The 17,518-nt window shown below is 39.4% G+C and overlaps 2 protein-coding genes across 2 annotated transcripts; one reads left to right on the top strand and one right to left on the bottom strand.

Moving 5' to 3' along the window:
* Positions 1 to 1,907: 1,907 nt before the first annotated feature.
* On the top strand, positions 1,908 to 2,890 carry LOC117280016 (uncharacterized). Its single transcript, XM_070176403.1, has 3 exons — positions 1,908 to 2,145; positions 2,225 to 2,404; positions 2,535 to 2,890. Exons 1-3 carry the CDS (start codon positions 1,908 to 1,910, stop codon positions 2,888 to 2,890), a joined length of 774 nt encoding a protein of 257 aa, XP_070032504.1.
* A 13,704-nt stretch (positions 2,891 to 16,594) lies between these two features.
* Positions 16,595 to 17,251, bottom strand: LOC138892668 (serine/threonine-protein phosphatase 7 long form homolog). Its single transcript, XM_070176402.1, has one exon. It carries the CDS (start codon positions 17,249 to 17,251, stop codon positions 16,595 to 16,597), a length of 657 nt encoding a protein of 218 aa, XP_070032503.1.
* Between the last annotated feature and the right edge of the window lie 267 nt (positions 17,252 to 17,518).

Genomic DNA, 17,518 nt, shown 5'->3' with positions numbered 1-17,518 from the left:
ACTTCCACGAGCGAGGTAGTTTCTCTACTCTTATGGGATCAGGCCGTTCACCTCGGCAGTATTATAAATTACTCTTATGGGATCGGGTTGTTCGCCTCGGCAGTATGGTAACATTATTCTTATGGGATCGATTCATTCGCCTTGATAGTACCGAGTATCACTTTTCCTATGGGATCGGGTCATTCGCCTCGGCATACTCGTGCTTAATACTTGAGATTGGATTTGGTTTTTGATAACAGCTGAGTTCGTGCCTTCGAGACCGGTTATGATATTTTAGTGATTTGATATAAATCCATGTTGGATATTTACTATTAATGATTTATCTACTTCGTTGCTACTTGTTGTACATCCTCCATGTCTACTTTATGTATTTTATTACTATTTGACCACTAGTAAGTGTCAAGTCCACCCCTCGTCACTACTTCTTCAAGGTTAGACTAGATACTTACTGGGTACACATTATGTACTCACGCTATACTTATACATTGATTGTGCGGGTACTAAGACAGGTACTTCCGATGGTCACACGGACGCGTAGACGCACTTCCACGGAGACTTAGTGGTGAGGTGCTTGCCTTGGTTTGATCTACAACACCGGAGCCTCCCTCTACCTTGTTTACTATTTCAGTCTATTTTACTTAGGACAATAGTCGTAGTAGTTTTGTATATTTCCTAGAATGCTCATGCACTTGTGGCACTAGGTTTTAGGGGACTTCTAGCATTTATGCACCATTGTACTTATTATTACTATCACGGTGGTTTATGTATTATTCACACTTAATATTTTTTGGGAAAGAAGTATGTATGGTTCCATGAGATTTATTTTTATTCGGTGTATTTAAGGAAATTTTCTATTTTTAAAAGTTAAAAAGGAATAATTAAAATAGAGGTTCACGTATGGGCTTGCCTAACGGTGGCGTTAGGCGCCATCGCGACCTATTATAGGTTTTGGGTCATGACAAAGATGGTACCTCTAATTTAAACAATTTGAGATTGTGTGCGTTCCTCAAAAGGTTGTAAAAGGACAAGAATTGACAGACTTCTTGGCAGATCATCCGATACGTGGTGACTGAGAACTAACTGATGAACTACCTGACGAAGAAGCAATGGTCGTTGAAGTACAACCTCCATGGAAGATGTACTTTGATGGTGTTGCACATCGCGGAGGAGTTGGTGCTGGTGTAGTATTTGTCACTTCTCAAGGGGAGGTTCTGCCCTCCTCCTTTACGTTGACACAACTCTACTCCAACAATGTTGCTGAGTATCATTCATTAATATTTGGTCTTGAAATGGTTGTCGATATGAAGCAGTTGCAATTACAAGTCTTTGGTGACTTCTAGTTAGTGGTCAATCAACTTTTGGGTAGTTACGAGGTTAAGAAATCTGAACTACGCCCTTATTATAATTATGCTAAAAAATTGATGGGATGGGTTGGTGATGTGACTATTCAACATGTACCTGGGAAAGACAATAAGAAGGTTGACGCTTTAGCTGCCCTAGCTTCATCGTTAACCCTGCCTGATCAAGTGCAAGTTACTATCTGCCAAAAATGGGTAGTACCATTGCCAAATGGGGGTGAAAGTGAAGAAAATGAACTTGAGCGTCTGGTCGTTATTTCTGAAGCTGAGAAGGAAGAATGGCAACATTCCACTATCGACTACTTAAGCTATGGGATGCTTCCAGAAAATCCGAGGAGAAGGACTGAAATCCGTCATCGTACACCTCGCTTCCTTTAATACAAAGATACTCTATACAGAATATCATTTAAGGAAGTACTCTTGCGATGCTTAGGGGGAAATGAAACACTCTAAGCTTTGCAAGAAGCACATTCTGGGGTATGTGGTTCACACTAGTCTAGACCAAAGCTCCACTTCCATATAAAAAGGATGGGATACTATTGGCCAACGATGGTACAAGATTGCTTGGATTACCCTCGAAGATGTAAGGCTTTCCAGTTCCAAGCAAATTTTATTCATCAGCCTCTTGAAGTGTTGCAGTCGACTGTTGTATCCTGGCCATTTGACGCTTGGGGATTGGATGTTGTTGGACCACTACCAAAATTCTTTGGTGGACACTTATACATCTTGGTTGCAATTGACTACTTCTCAAAATGGGCTGAAGGAGAACGTTGTTGCCCTCAAGGAAGTAAAGAAGGAGAACATTGCAAACTTCATCCGAGTGAATATTATCTATCGCTTTGGCATCCCTTGTTGCATAATAACAGATAATGGCAAGTCATTCGACAACAAGTTGATGAACAAGATTTGTGATCTCTTTGGCTTCAAGCAATGCAATTCTTCTTTGTATAATGCCACCACCAATGGCCTAGCTGAGGCATTCAATAAGACTCTATGCAACTTGTTAAAAAGGGTCGTCTCCAAATCCAAACGAGATTGGAATGGCGGTATGGAAGAAGCTTTGTGGGAATATAGGACAACTCACCGCATACCAACACAAGCAACCCACCTATTCACTTGTCTATGGAGTCTAAGCCGTTTTGCCACTCGAGCGTCAAATACCTTCATTATGATTAGTTATTCAAGAAGGGATCACTGATAAAGACAATACTCGACTTCAATTAGCAGAGTTGGAGGCTCTTGATGAGAAGAGGTTGGAAGCTCAACAAAGTCTTGGATGTTATCAAGCTCGATTGTCTCGCACCTTCAATAAAAGAGTTCGCCCGATATCCTTTCAAGTAGGAGATCAAGTCCTTGCCATACGAAGATCCATTATCTCTTCCCATAAATCTGGAGGGAAGTTCACTTCAAAATGGGATAGGCCATATGTTATGCAAGAAGCTTACTCGGATGGTGCTTACAAGCTTATTGATGTAGAAGGCTTAAGAAACGGTCCTATCAATGGAAAATTCTTAAAGAAGTACTATCCCTGAAAAAGATGCGCTCATTAACGCAAGAGCATAAACTACATGCTACTCCTGGCCCGCAAAAGTATAAACTTTGTACGTCTAAAAAAAAAAAAAAGAAGGTTCGCTAGGTTGAAAACTATGAAAGAGTCTGCCTAGGCAAAAGTTAGGACATTAAAAAAAAAGCTCATCCATTCTGAACTACGATATGACTTGATCCTCTTCACCGAGGACGTAAGTAGCTTAGAGTTTCATTCTAAGTTCAGGCGCATGAGCTTAAAAATATATATCACCCCTAACACTGTTCAAGTAAGACATGATATAATAAAACCTGCTTGTTGGCACCTAAACATGGGGACTACATGTATCCTTTACCTTATCAAAAGGTTGATGGCTCAATGTGGGCAAGTCTATAGGCTCAATAGTAGATTAGTATCTCCAAGGAGATGGTTATAGTCATTTTGAAGGTGGTGAAATATTAAAGTTGAAATTTTAAGTCCGCCGATTTTCAAATAAAAGTCTTCAAAATTTCACCAAGTACAGAAGTCGAATCCGTAAAATCTATCAAGATTCCAATTAAAATGATTCTTAATTTAAAGGTGCTTCTATGTCAAGGTATCACCTTTTTGAAAAAAAAACGCTCAAAGCTGAAAATTCCAGCGTGGCTAAATGCGAAGGTAAAACATAAAGTATTACCTAGAACTATACTAGAAAATATCAATTTTAAATTTTGATAAGTCTTTAATTTTAAGTCTAGTTTCCGATAAATTAAACGGTTCTTAATTTCAACATTTCTACACAAGATATGAATTTTTGGGTGAAGCTGCGCAAATCTAAAACTGTCAACGTGTCGGAATCTAGAGTTGATTTTAAGATATTATCTGGGACGATTCTGAAAGTGTTTGATTTTGAATTTTGGATATGTTTTAGATTTTGAAGTCTAGTTTTCAAAAAATTAAACGGTTCATAATTTTAATATTTCTATACCAAGATATAAACTTTTTAATGAGGCTGCACAAATCTAAAATTGTCAACATGTCAGAATCTAAAGTTGATTTCAAAATATTATCTGCAACAATTCCAAAGGTGTTTGATTGGGAATTTTGGATATGTCCTAGATTTGAAGTCTAGTTTTCAAGAAATCAAGCAGTTCATAATTTCAACGTTTCTACACTAATATATGAATTTGTTTGGTGAGACTGCGCAAATCTAAAATTGTCAACGTGGTGGAATGTAAAATTGATTTTAAAATATTATCTGAGTCGATTCTGAAGGTGTTTGATTCTGGATTTTGGATATGTCTTTGATTTTAAAGTTTTCTACGAAATCAAATGGCTCATATTTTTGACGTTCTCACATTGAGATAAATACTTCCTACCACTAAGGTACAAAGGTGGTGAAGAATATTATCTTCAAAGAAAAAGGAGGATGTATAATCAAATACAGAGAACTTCGAGACATGAATAACAACGATATTTAAAAGAAAGCCAAGTTCTATTATGTGGATGTCAATACATCATGATAAGCAAGAATATATTGATTTTGAACCGCAAAAAGAAAAAAAGGAAACATCAATGAAAACGTGCAATATAAAGTAAAACATATGGAATTTTCATTTTCAAGAATAGTCGCTAGTTAACAAAATGCAAGGAAAAAATAAGAGGGCAAATAAGATACTCTATATAGGCTAATCTAAACACAACTTGTAATTGACCAAGTTTTTAAGGGTGGCCTCTAAGTGTTATTTCTTCGTCTCCACGTCGGCCAAGTCATCAGCAGTCGCCAAGGAAACATCAGAACATCTACGATACTTCTCTTCAGCAGATGAGACTCTAGATTTAATCTCTTCAACCTCTTTCTTAGCAGCATCTCAGAGAGCTCTTAACCGTTTCACCTTCTCCTTGGCCTCTTTGAGAGATTGACTGGTGGCAGATAGTTTCGCGACCTTCTCCCCCTTTTCAGTCAAGACAAGATCAAGATGTTCCTTGGCTTTTGAAAAATAACTTTGATTTTTCAACATCCATAACCTTATCGGAAAGAGTTGATCGTGCCTGGTCATATGAAGTGACAAGCTCAAAGAAAGAAGTCAATAGGTCTTTTAGAGGAGAAATATCCACACCCTTTCCATCCATCTCCTCGAGAATCACTTGGATCTCGAATTGAAGAGAAGAAGCACTGTGTGCAATAAGGTCGAAGAGTTTGGCATGAATTTTAGCCGAGGAATTCAAGATGAAATTCTTGCGAAGAGTCAAGACAACCTTTCTTCCGTCAAAGATAAACATTGTTAGTGTTGATCATTGGTGAAAATTAGGCCTCAATTTTGTTCCACGATTAGGAATGGAAGTCGCCTCTAGGTCTGACTTAGATGTTGGAAGTGAATTCCTCGAGTCTGGCTCCGCCACAGATTCACTACTACCATGTGGCTTGCTTTGGTGTGACGCTATCGAAATATGATCATCGTTTGGTTTCATAGAAAAAGATAAACGGTTAGTGAAGTTACTTGGATATTATAAAATAATATTAAAGTCTTAATCACTACCTCTTTAATAGCCGTCAAAGTCCTTAAAGCACTATCAATGCCGTTAGTAATCTCGACTACACCCAAATCAGTGTCTCCTTGTTTGTTTGAATATGGCTTCTTGAAGTTTTGATCGCCATGACTACTATCACTCTCATTTTGAGATGGGTGTTTGTTGGAGGTAGGAATAACGGTGCCTAATGGAAAGGAATCCTCATTGACTTGATGAGCTTGAGAAGGTCCCTTCTTTTTTTGAACTTCTTTATATGGAGGTCCATTGATGTCGTGTGGTACAACCACTTTAGATTTTAAAATAGGAGGTTTGTCCTCCTTGTTATGCTCTTGAGGCATGATCTCTAAAGGCGTAGCAGTAACTGGTCCAATGGTATTCACCAAAGATTGCAAGTGGCTTTCAAGGAAGTTTTCATGCACTCTTTCCCACCAAGATTTATAATCGGAGAAGACATACGTCTTCATCTTGGGCATAATAGGGGGAAATGTGGCCTTGACCTACTTTTAGACAACACACAAGTTCGGCAAAATTCCAATCCTTCTTCTAAAGAGGCCTCACAAAATTCTTAATCCAAGCAACCGAGGATGTCTTGATAAAAACCGAATTGACGACTGAAGTGATGAGGGCTATAAGGCTCCACGATGAAGGTTGATCCATTTCTCAAAGAAAGGTAATTCGAGCGAATACTCGTAAAATAATTCGACTCGGACTCTTCCTCATTGCCATCATCATAATAATAATACGATTGAGAATTACTTTACATTATGGAAGTCCATGCGTCACTTTCTCCTCTATGAATATATTTTCTCGCGTCTTTATTCCCAAAGTATCTCGGTTTTCCCTCACCTGAATATATGGCCATCAAAAGGAGTAGCTGGCCTATTTGTGAGAGAAAAATGAGTCTTGAAGTAACAGAGCGACCAACCATACACATAATAAATTGGGAAGTAAACTCTAGAAGGATCGAGTGGTGAGCCATTTGAAATTTTATTTAAGCCCATGTAGATGCTAGCTAAGACTGGAACAATGAGATTAATTCTTCGCCCCCATGTTAGAAGGCCTACAATCTTGAAAGTCTCAGGCCGAATGAAATCGCCTTCTTTTGTAGGGAGCACAAAGATACATAACCAGCATGATAGAAAAGCAGCCAAGTATACTTCGTCTTTCTTGTCGCTTCTAATGCCAAGTTTAACAAATAGCACATCTTCAACTTCCAACCAATTGGCCATTTTATCTACGGCTTCGGTAGGGTTATATATTGATTTGGGACAAGCTAACTTCTTTTCTTTTCTCGCTGGAGGTTGTTCATACTTTGAAATATTTTTGCACCAAAATTCTATCAATCTTCTCACAGTGACATAATGACTTTTAGTGTTTCCCTCTCCGAGTTGGTGATATGCATCAAACAATTGCTGACAAGCTTGTGGAAGGAACCTTCTATCCTTTTTGTAAGTACTTGTACGTTCTCGAGTATTTGGCATGACCTCCTCATAAGGAGTCCCCACTTAAGGCAGACCCCCAATAGTGCATAAGTCCCAAAGGGGTATGTATAACTCTCCAACTGATGTGAGCAATGTGTTTGTAAGAGAACATCAAGCCTCACAAAAAGCTTGCATGATACTTGTAGAATGATCATAAGTAAACAATGAAGCATAGATAATATCGTAAATATTGGTGGCCCTCAATGTTCCTACTAAGGATATCTTTGCTCCACTCCTAATAGCCGGGAACATAATAAAATTCGCCACCAAAAGTTAAGGAATCACTCTAGTGTACTTCACCTTTAAGGATTTGTCATCCTAAGCATGGAAGGAACTTGCCACATTCTTAACTTTGTGATTATGGGAACGAAGAGTCCATGTCTTGAATTAACGTTTGGTATTTTCAAAAGTCCAGTCTACCAAACGAAATGGACTTTGCAAGGGTGGCCACGAAGCTGCATATAAGCTGGTCAGTGGTGTATCAATTAGCAATCTGGTCTCCATTTTACTATCCATGTGCTCTAAAATTACAAGATACTTGAACGTGGAGGAAGAGGATGCTGAGTCTCTGAAGTAAACCATGTTCAAGCTGCATGAAAAAAATATTTGTTAGTACCTAAGCCAAAAAGGAAGAGTAACAATCGTAATCTTGAAAGAGAGCATGGATAAGTAAAAAATTTCGCCTCAGGCGTAAAAAAAAAAGGGATGTCCATGTCGGAGTTCTTTTTTAAAGGTTTTTGTTGCGAACTTTTAAAAGTATTCGTCTTGGACTTTTAAAGGTTTTTGTTGCGAACTTTTAAAGGTGTTCGTCTCTAACTTTTAAAGGCATTCGAATTTTTAAGTTTTTTGTTACGAACCTTTAAAAGACGTATTTCTCGAATTTTAAAAGGTGTTCGTTGCAAATTTTTAAATGGCTTCATCTCGAACATTTCAAGGTCTTCGTCTCAAATTTTTAAAGGTGTCGGTCTCAAACTTTTAAAGGTGTTCCTCGCAAACTTTTAAGAGTGTTCATCGCAAACTTTTAAGGCTCTTCACTGTGAACTTCTAAAGGTCTTTGCCAAGAACTTTTAAAGGTGTTCGCCACGAACTTTTAAAGGTCTTCACAGCAAACTTTTAAGGGTCTTTACTGTTAACTTTTAAAAATTTCTGCCACGAGCTTTTAAGGGTCTTCGTCACGAATTTTTGAAGGTCTTCATCACGTTGCTCCGCAAACTTTTAAAGGTCTTTATTGTGAAATTTTAAAGATCTTGACCACGAACTTTTAAAGATCTTTGCTACGAACTTTTAAGAGTACTCGCACAAATTTTAAAGATTTTCATCGAGAAATGTTAAAGGTCTTTATCTCAAACTTTTAAAGTCCTTAGTAGTTTGACGAAGCTGCTTACATTATCTATAAAGAAAGAAAAAGATAACATAGTAAAGAAATCACGAGAAAAGAAGTAGAAATTACTTTCGCGCTAATATTTCCGAGTAGTAAAAAAAAAGACTCTAAAGTGACTTGCAAACGGTGCAGTAGATACCAACTGAATGAAAGGCACACGATTATTTATAGAATCAGTGATACGGCTATTAGAAAATTAATAGCGATATGGGACTGCTCATTATTAGAGTTCAAGAGGAACTCGGTATCCTAATTCAATTGGAGAAAGAATCAGTCAGGAGGCCAAAATAGTTTTTCTGTTAGGTACAAGTTTGGAGAAGCCACAACAGTAGGAGTCCTCGCAGCCAAATCCAATATTTGTTTGGTTTAGTAATATGTGGTGATTTGCTTGTTTTCTTCAGCCGCCTATCTCCAAATCAAGTCAATTGCATGACACGTGAGAGATTAGATTTATTAAATAAATATGCCCATGGGCTTAAGAACGAGAAAGAGCATTTGTTTGGAAAAGAAAAGAAAATTTTAGTTAAAGGAATTCCACTTGATCTTACGTGGACAAAAATTGTGAGCTTAAGGCATCATAACTCAGTTTGTCCAATAAAAGCTTGTCTCTTAGTATTATATTATTTGCTCACATAGATTAATTGATCGTAGGTTGAAGTCTTCATGGTTACTGCACATTTAACAAGAAAACAACATATATTGAGAATGAACGTACTTTATAAATGCACAAACTCTCCAGGAAGAAATGTTGGAAAGTTTAAAGTGTGATAGCTTTCGTCATCTGGTGAGTAGATTGTAATTGGCTCAAGCTCTCAATTATAAATACTTTCAAACCTCGTCTTTGAAATTCAAGAAGTCAAACATCTAGACTAAAGTAGGGGGCATTTGTAGAGTTCGGAACCAAAGTATGATTCATTTGGTCTCAAAAAACACAAATAAGTTTAAAAAAAAGTTGAGCATCATTTTATATATAGCGCGGTAATTCACCGTGCTATACCTTAACGACAGTTTTGTTCGTTAAGGTATAGCGCGGTAAATAACCGCGCTATATATAAAATGTGGCCCCACCAATAAGTCATCTGCACTTAACTGACACAGCAATAATTCATATGGGTATAGCGCGTATTATGGATGCGCTATACATCAAATAATTATACCCCCGGGCTGGGTTTTTCCTTATTTAAGGAGTTTCAGAATTTGGTAACAATACATTCAGCATCCTTCAAGTCTTTCAAAATATTTATTCGTTAAGTTATTTTGCATTTTGTCATAATGTCCGAAGAGCGAAAAATTAGGGTTTCATTATATTGAGGGGGTGAGGTTGTGGCGGAGAATAACTCAGTACGGTATACTTGTTCTCCACAGTGTCATGTTAAGTTATCACTTACAATGGAGTATGATAGATTGATATCGTTGTTATGTAAAAAAAATGAGTGTGAGCAAACTTTCGGTGAATATTAAAGTAACCGGGAGATATCCGCAAGGGGTTGCTTGTTATGCTGAGTTTAACATCAAAGACGATGAAACTCTGACAGATTTTTTGAGGACTCCGGATGAACACCGGAAACTTCTTGTGATAAAAATGTTGGAAATGTACGTCAAGGCTGAAGACGCTCGCAATAATGAGGTTCCGCAAAGCAGGGATATACTTCAATCATCGGGTAGTTATTTTGGAGCAGTTTTAGCCGAACAGGTTCCGGGTGAAAGAGTTTGTCCTGATCTAAACTTACCGGGCGAATGAAGAGCGAGTATATAATTTCTCCCCAAGTTTACATAATCCACAAACGGAGTGGTAAACTTCAATTTTTCTTTGTATTACAATGTTTATTTTTATGTATTGAATTTGTATTAACACTCATATATTCCACAGGGGGTACCGGCCAGATATAAATTTTATAAGTTATGAACCAACGGACAGTTGGAATATGCCTAGTTTTGGTGTGTTGGATCATGGTGGTCCATCCGGGAGTCATCATCAATAGGACAATGTGCATCATGGGATTTCAAGACATTATGATTTGTAAGTGAAGTGATAAAGATGATAATAATTATGACGACAATGCTGACAAGTCTGGAGATGACACACCCTTCCCCGATGAGAGTGACGGTGATGAGGACGAGAATGATGAACCTAATTTGACGAAGGAGCATGCTCCACCTCCCGTTAGACCAAGAGTGTACGAGTCCCATGTACCATTTCATTCAAGGGATATTTCCTACCTTGATCAGTTGCTAAGTATGCCGAATGGCTATGCCCTCACAAGGGATCTTGAAAAAATTCGGACAATAACGTTAGAGCAACAGTGTTGTCAAAGGACATGCTTTTTGCTGATAAAGCGCGCCTAAACAGGGCAATGCGAATGTACAACGTAAAAGAGTGTCGTGAGATCGTGGTTCATGAGTCATCTCTGGAAGTATACAAGGTTATTTGTCGTAGATGGTTTCAAGGTTGTAATTGGATGTTGCGTGGAGGAAGTTGAAAACAAATATATGGATTGTGGGGAAATACATAGGCACCCACAATTGTGAAATGGACACATTCAGTGGGAATCATTTTAACTTGAATTTGGACTTAATTTCTCTTGTCTTGATTCCACACATTGAAGCGTCCATAAGGTACAAGATCAAAGAGTGTATAACATCTTTCCACCAGGTATATGGATGTACCATTACCAAAAGAAAGGCATTTCTCGGGCGTAAACGTGCATTTGAAATTGTTTATGGTAACTGGGATAAGTCATTTGCCGCTCTACCCAGGTACATGGCTGCATTGCAACACTTTAACCCCCGGACTGTTGTTGAATGGAAGCTTGAGTAGAGTTCGGGAATACCAGAATACATATTCAGATATGTGCTCTGGGTATTTAAACCAGCCATTGATGGTTTTGTGCATTGTCGGCCTGTATTATCCATAGACGGTACTCATGTCTATGGAAAGTATGATATTAAGTTGTTGATCGCCATTACTGTAGATGCTAATGGAAGTATATTTCCCCTAGCATTTGCTATTTGTGCCAATGAAAGCCAAGAGGCGTGGACATTGTTTTTGAACAACTTGAAGGAGGTTGACAACGTTCATGTATTTGTCTAATATCTGATCGGCATGGCGATATTTTAAATTCTGTACAGAATTTGCGTGCATGGCAGGAATCATATGCCTACCACCGTTACTGTGTTAGGCACTTGAAGGCCAACCTCCAGAGGGCTTATCCGAACAAGGACTTGCATGATTTAATGTGGATGGCTGCAACAGATCACCAAGAGTGTAAATTCAGGAGGCGAATGGAATTGATTAGGTAGGAAGACCCATAAGCCTATTGTTGGTTGATGCGACATGAGCTTGACAAGTGCACTTTGCATGCGGATGGTGGTAGAAGATGAGAAATTTTGACTACAAATGTGTCAGAGTCTTTCAATGGGTTATTGAAGTCTGCACGTGGATTCCCAGTCACTGCCATGGTGTGGATGTCATTCAAGCAGATGGCGGAGAGGTTTGTTGAAAGATCTAGAGGTGCATCGTCATTGATGGAAAGAGGTGTTGAATTTATGCCACAACCAATGAAACGATTTGAGAAATATAGGAAGCGAGAATGGTGGCATTCATTTTTGCAGTATTGCATCGAGCGAAATATTTTTGAAGTTCACATTGGTCTGCATCACAACCGTGGAAATAATACACACACCGTCAATGAAGCCAGAAGATTATGCTCCTGTGGAAAATGGTCAATCTATCATTTGCCATGCAAACATGCCATGAAGTGCTTTCAACATACAGGTTTCGCAGTAACGAGGTACGTTAATAAAGAATATAGTGTTGTTGCATACTTAAACACCTATAGTGAACAGTTGCAGCCAGTGGGTGCTGAGCATTATTGGCCGTTGGAACCATTTAAAATGGTGTGTAACAAGAATGATGTGCGTCAATGGCAAGTGCAAAAAAGAACGCGTATACAAAACCAAATGGATGTTGGTGATACCGTTTATGCGCGTAAATGTGGCATATGTTCCCAAACAGGACACGACTGCCGTAAATGTCCTTCAGCTGGTTTAGAAAGCGGTGGTAATTCATCACCAGGTGACATTCATCCAATGTGCCCAATTATCAAGGATAAATGTTGTGTTTTATTGGAGTAATTTTGTTGTACTAAATTTATGTAAATGTTTAGGTTGCAAAATGTATGAAATAAAATTATGTTTCCAATGGGGGTAAATCTAATTGTTATTTAGAATTAAAGATTCAATACAACAATTTAACATATAACTAAGGGAATAAAAAAAATTTCATTCGCCATTATCGTTGTTGTCTGGCACTATTTCATTCTCACCGTCTTCATCTTCTTCGTCAACATCTTGTACGCACCCTTCAGGACTAAGGATATCGTAATCTTGGCCCCAATTGGCACACATTTCTTGTATTTCATCGCTATCATCAATAAGACCACTTGCTTGATTTCTACAACAATATTTGACTCCTACGTCCAACGTCTGTGGTAGAAACTTAGGTACTCCCTCTCACTCGACAACTATTGGGAAAACAGGATACTCATTGTCTCTATGCAATTTTTTATTTTCTAATAAATCCGAGTACTAATCCTCCGTTCCTTCCAGGTAGTTAAGATCATCGATAGCATGATGAACAACAAGTGCCTTTTCCATCTCTAGAATCTTCTTCATCAAATGCCGAATCACTTCTGGTTCATCTTTGTATATGTTTGTTTGGAAGGTTGCAGACAGTGCTTGTGGTATAACAAGCCCATGCCAGTGACATAGTACTTCATAATCACACCGTTTTGAGTAAAAGGGAACCCATTGTAGTTTTTTGCCCCAAATTTGCATACCTTCAGGCTTTGTAGAATGTGCTTCGCCCACAATAATGTGCCCTGCAACTTTTAGATATGTGTGTATATTGATAGGATTATTTTCCAAGGGACGTAGAACACCATATCACGTGTCATCAACCAAATCAGTATAGCAACCTAGCATATCTTTTTCAAGGTAGGGATCGATTGTGTTATGACGTGTTCCATTTGGATCTTTTGAACTACCTTCACCTTTTTGCCTCTTCGTAAACCACTTATTAAATATTAGTTGCATTTCTGAATTGGATGTTGTTCTGGTTTTTCAAATGGTATTTGAGTATTGATCTCTTGGTTCAACTTAAGAAGAACTAAGCTGCATGTCGACCTGTATGAACGCGAAACATAGTGCCTCACCAATATGCGCTATGTGTATTGTCACGTCGACCTGAAAAAGCTGTCGGCCTAAAAAAGTTGTTGACATGAAATTCTGGACCCACTTGTACCCGAATGAATCATTATCACGCGAAACATAGCGCCTCACCAATATGCGATATGTGTATTGTCATGTCGACCTGAAAAAGATATCAACCTGAAAAGCTGTCGTAGTGAAAAAGCTGGACCCAATTGTACCCGAAAGAATCATTATCATGCAAAATATAATGCCCCACGAATATATGCTATGTGTATTGTCATGTCGACCTAAAAAAGTTATCGGCCTGAAAAAGCTGCTGACCAAAAAAGTTGTCATACTGAAAATGTTGGACCCACTTGTACCTGAAAGAATCATTATCACGCGAAACATAGCGCCGCACCAATATGCGTTATGTAACCTAAAATCACTCTTAGCTGCCTATAAAAACCTCGTTCATTTTAGTTATTATTTGCGTCGTAACGAAAACAAAAACTTTCCAATAATTTTCCATTTTCGAGCATTACGACATGTTTGGACGCAATTACGTACCAAGGTGTTACTGTGGCAAACGTATGATTTTGAAGCCATGTTGGTCAAATTACAATTTGAGGCGCAGACGTTTGATGTGTAAACAAGTTGTAAATTATTATTCTTGGAAGAAATGTTTGTTAATACATTTTAGATAACATGTTAATTAATAGCCATGTGTTATTCTCTCATTGGTAGGACGAAAAGAAATGTGGTTTTGATGAATGGTATGATGAACCCATTAATCAAGAATATTACAAATCATGTTTGCTAAACATTTGGAATCTGACCGATGAATACGAACTCCAGATCGTAAAGCTACAAGAACAACTTGCGGCATTGCAGGAGAAACTAAAAGAGGCAGAAGAAGAAAAAAATAGGTTGGAGGAGAAATTTAAGTGGTTGAAGCACAGAATAATGGGCGATAGTGACTAAACAAACACATTGATGCGTTGAGTGTAGTATTTTATTTTTATGTTGTACGTGTCATGTATTATCTTTAATTGGTAACGAATTTAAATTTTATATTAATTTGTCATTTTTTTTGTGTGTGTTGTACTGTTAAACTAATAAATATCTTGAGAAATAAAAACACATGCACAAATTATGTAAAACATAAATAATGTTGCTATTATATATTTTATGTCATATATACAAATAATAATAAATGTCAATGTGTCCCACAACCTGTATGCTTTAAAGCATTGGCTGGCCTGAGGCGCATCCCATCCCGTCCGGCTACGATATCAGGATCATCTTCTTCATGTCTCATCATTATAAGAGGATGCGCTGCAGCATGATCATCGGTAAGGCTGTCAGACTCGGTAGAAGCGGCCGTCGGGCCGGCAGTAACCTACAGAATAATAAGATATTTTACTATATAAAATAATAATTACTAACATACGTGTTATAAAAAAAAGAATTAATGGTCATACCATGGTCTCAACGGGCTCCTGAATTAGATCATCCATCTCCGGCATCTCAGTATCGCACAATACGGCCTCCATGACGGGGGTTGCCAATGTATTTAAAAAAAATACTTTATATTTTACTGACTAATCAATGAGATAAAAATAAATAGAAATAATAGTAATATAAACAAACCTGCGCCTGAGTAGCGCCACAACGCTCCGTCGGAACATCGAGGTGCACTGGAGTAGATAAAGTATGTGCTAGATCCTCAGCATCCCTCGATGATAAGCCATAACTCCGTCGTCGCCCACTATGCACGTCTCGTGTCGGACGATCATCAGCAACAGTCAGGAAAAAACTGATCCCACTTTTGTCGCATAATGGACGTGTCCGCGATCAACAATGGAGCTGACAGGGTCAACTGCGAAGTCCCTGGCGACAACTGAAGGCTGAATGACGACATATCATGAGGATCATCATGTGGCTTAGGGTGGTCACCCGGTTGATCATCTCTAATATCCTCGACGGGTGCCTCAATGCCCCCTTGCTGGGGACCCCGTCCTCGCCGACCACCACGACCTCGTGGGACACCCCATCCTCTCTGTCCATGCCTGCCACGTCTACCACGTTCAGGCTCCACTGGTCCCATGATGGTACTCCTCTGGCGGCACATAAGCAGCCTCGTATCCTAATCGCTCATCATCTCGGGCACGCCTCAATGTCTGGGCAGCCAGATCTGTAACCTGCTGGCCATACTCGTGCAAAGTTGTCGCTTCCTCGCCGGTATGCTATAGCATCTGCAGTCCCAACTGGCAGAACTGATGTAAGCCAATAACTTGCATAACATGTCAAATATTAATTACGGAAGGATAATTTAACGTTATAAGAAAGTATAACAAATAACATACCAGTGCCTCATGCCTCATGACGTATGGAATGTACCAACCACCAGCGTGATGAATGGGATTCCCGACGAGAAGTCGGGTAACGCTACGATACCAGCCCATATACTCATGCTCGCCATCCGTACACTCAGGTGGAGGGGGTGGCAGAATCAGGTCATACCTCTGGTCTCAAATCTCAATTTGGGCCTCTAGCCAGTCCAAGTATGTCTGGTCAACCCTGGAACGATCATCCCGTTGGTAATGTGTCCTAAGCCAAGCGGGCGGAATATATACAAGCTGCGGTCGACCAAACTGGTGAAGGACTCGCTCGATGGCATGATGCTCGACAATATCGAGACATATCAGTGGGACGGAAGAGCTCCACATAGTTCGGCCGCGGGAGCAATAATCGGGCAAACCAGCTATGAGTGCATTGTTGTATGGCCTCCATAAGAACTATTAATTAAACACAAGAATCGTGAGTAAACGCAACACATATAAAGTCAGGCCAAGTAAACTTAAGAATACATGTACATGCGCGCCTTCAAGCAAATCCAACAAATCCTTGTAATAGGGGAGATGATGTCGAGCCTCGACCTCGCGTCCGTAGCCTCGCCTATCAACCCACCTCCAAGCTAAAGGGAGAAACGGTGGAGGTGGTGCATTCAGAGCGATGGGTGGTAGAGGTGGATGGAACTGCAGGAACCGCTCCCAGGCCCAAACCTAATATAGATTGTAGACGTAATATTTAAGGTATTTTTTTACTATGTATGTTATAATCACGAAAAGAATTGACTATGTTTTCACCTACAGCAGCGGTAAAATTCGGCAATGTCTCTCTGGGTGCCCATGCACGCCCGACACATCTGCCTATACATGTAACCTAGAACAGCAACACCCCAGCTATATCCAAGTAAATCATCTAGCCGCTCAAGATGATGTAGAAATCTCAAGCTGACTAGGTTTCCCGAAGTGTTCGGGAACATTACCTCACCAAACATCAGCAGCAACAACAATATCGCGTGCCGGTCGATAACCTCCGGCGGTGAATCATCCGTAATCTCCGCATCCATCGCCTCCAGATGCTGCCGGACGGGCGTCAGCTGCAAACGACTGGCCCCACTCAATGCAGTCTTCTCCGCTGGCTGGAATCCGGTGAGCCGCTGCAACATATGCAGGTAATGCAATCCCCTATAGTCTCTGAGAGCATGCGGGTAAGATACAGGTAATCCATCAACCGGCATCCCAAAAAGAACCTCCACTTCCTCAAGCGTGATGGTAGACTCGCCGATGGGTAGATGAAACGTGTGTGTCTCCGGTCGCCACCTCTTTATCATAGCCGTGATCAACGCCCAGTCGAACTGCAACCAGCCGATCTCTATGATCCTATAGAAACCCGTATCCTGAAGGCGTCTATCTATACGAGGATGGAGTGGGTGGTCCCTAATGAACTCCCACATATCGTCTATACGTCTGGGGCGGAATGTCTGGGACAAACACTGCCCATCCCATATGTATGAAGACCTATGGTTGGCCTATAGCAACAGTAGCTCTAGAGATGCAGGTCCGGGATGCATATGGGGAACCTCCATGGCGATGTCTGTAAATTGAACAATATTAATTAAAGTATTTTTATTTTTAATTGCTTAACATCTTTAAATATATCGTAATATCTTTTATATTAATATTTAATCGATATTTTTACTATATTGTTACTTAAGTTGATA

Source organism: Nicotiana tomentosiformis, chromosome 5 (genome assembly GCF_000390325.3).
Source record: "Nicotiana tomentosiformis chromosome 5, ASM39032v3, whole genome shotgun sequence".
NCBI classification, from domain to species: domain Eukaryota; kingdom Viridiplantae; phylum Streptophyta; class Magnoliopsida; order Solanales; family Solanaceae; genus Nicotiana; species Nicotiana tomentosiformis.
Note: the sequence above shows the minus strand (reverse complement) of the source record. Positions and strands in the feature narration are given on the sequence as shown.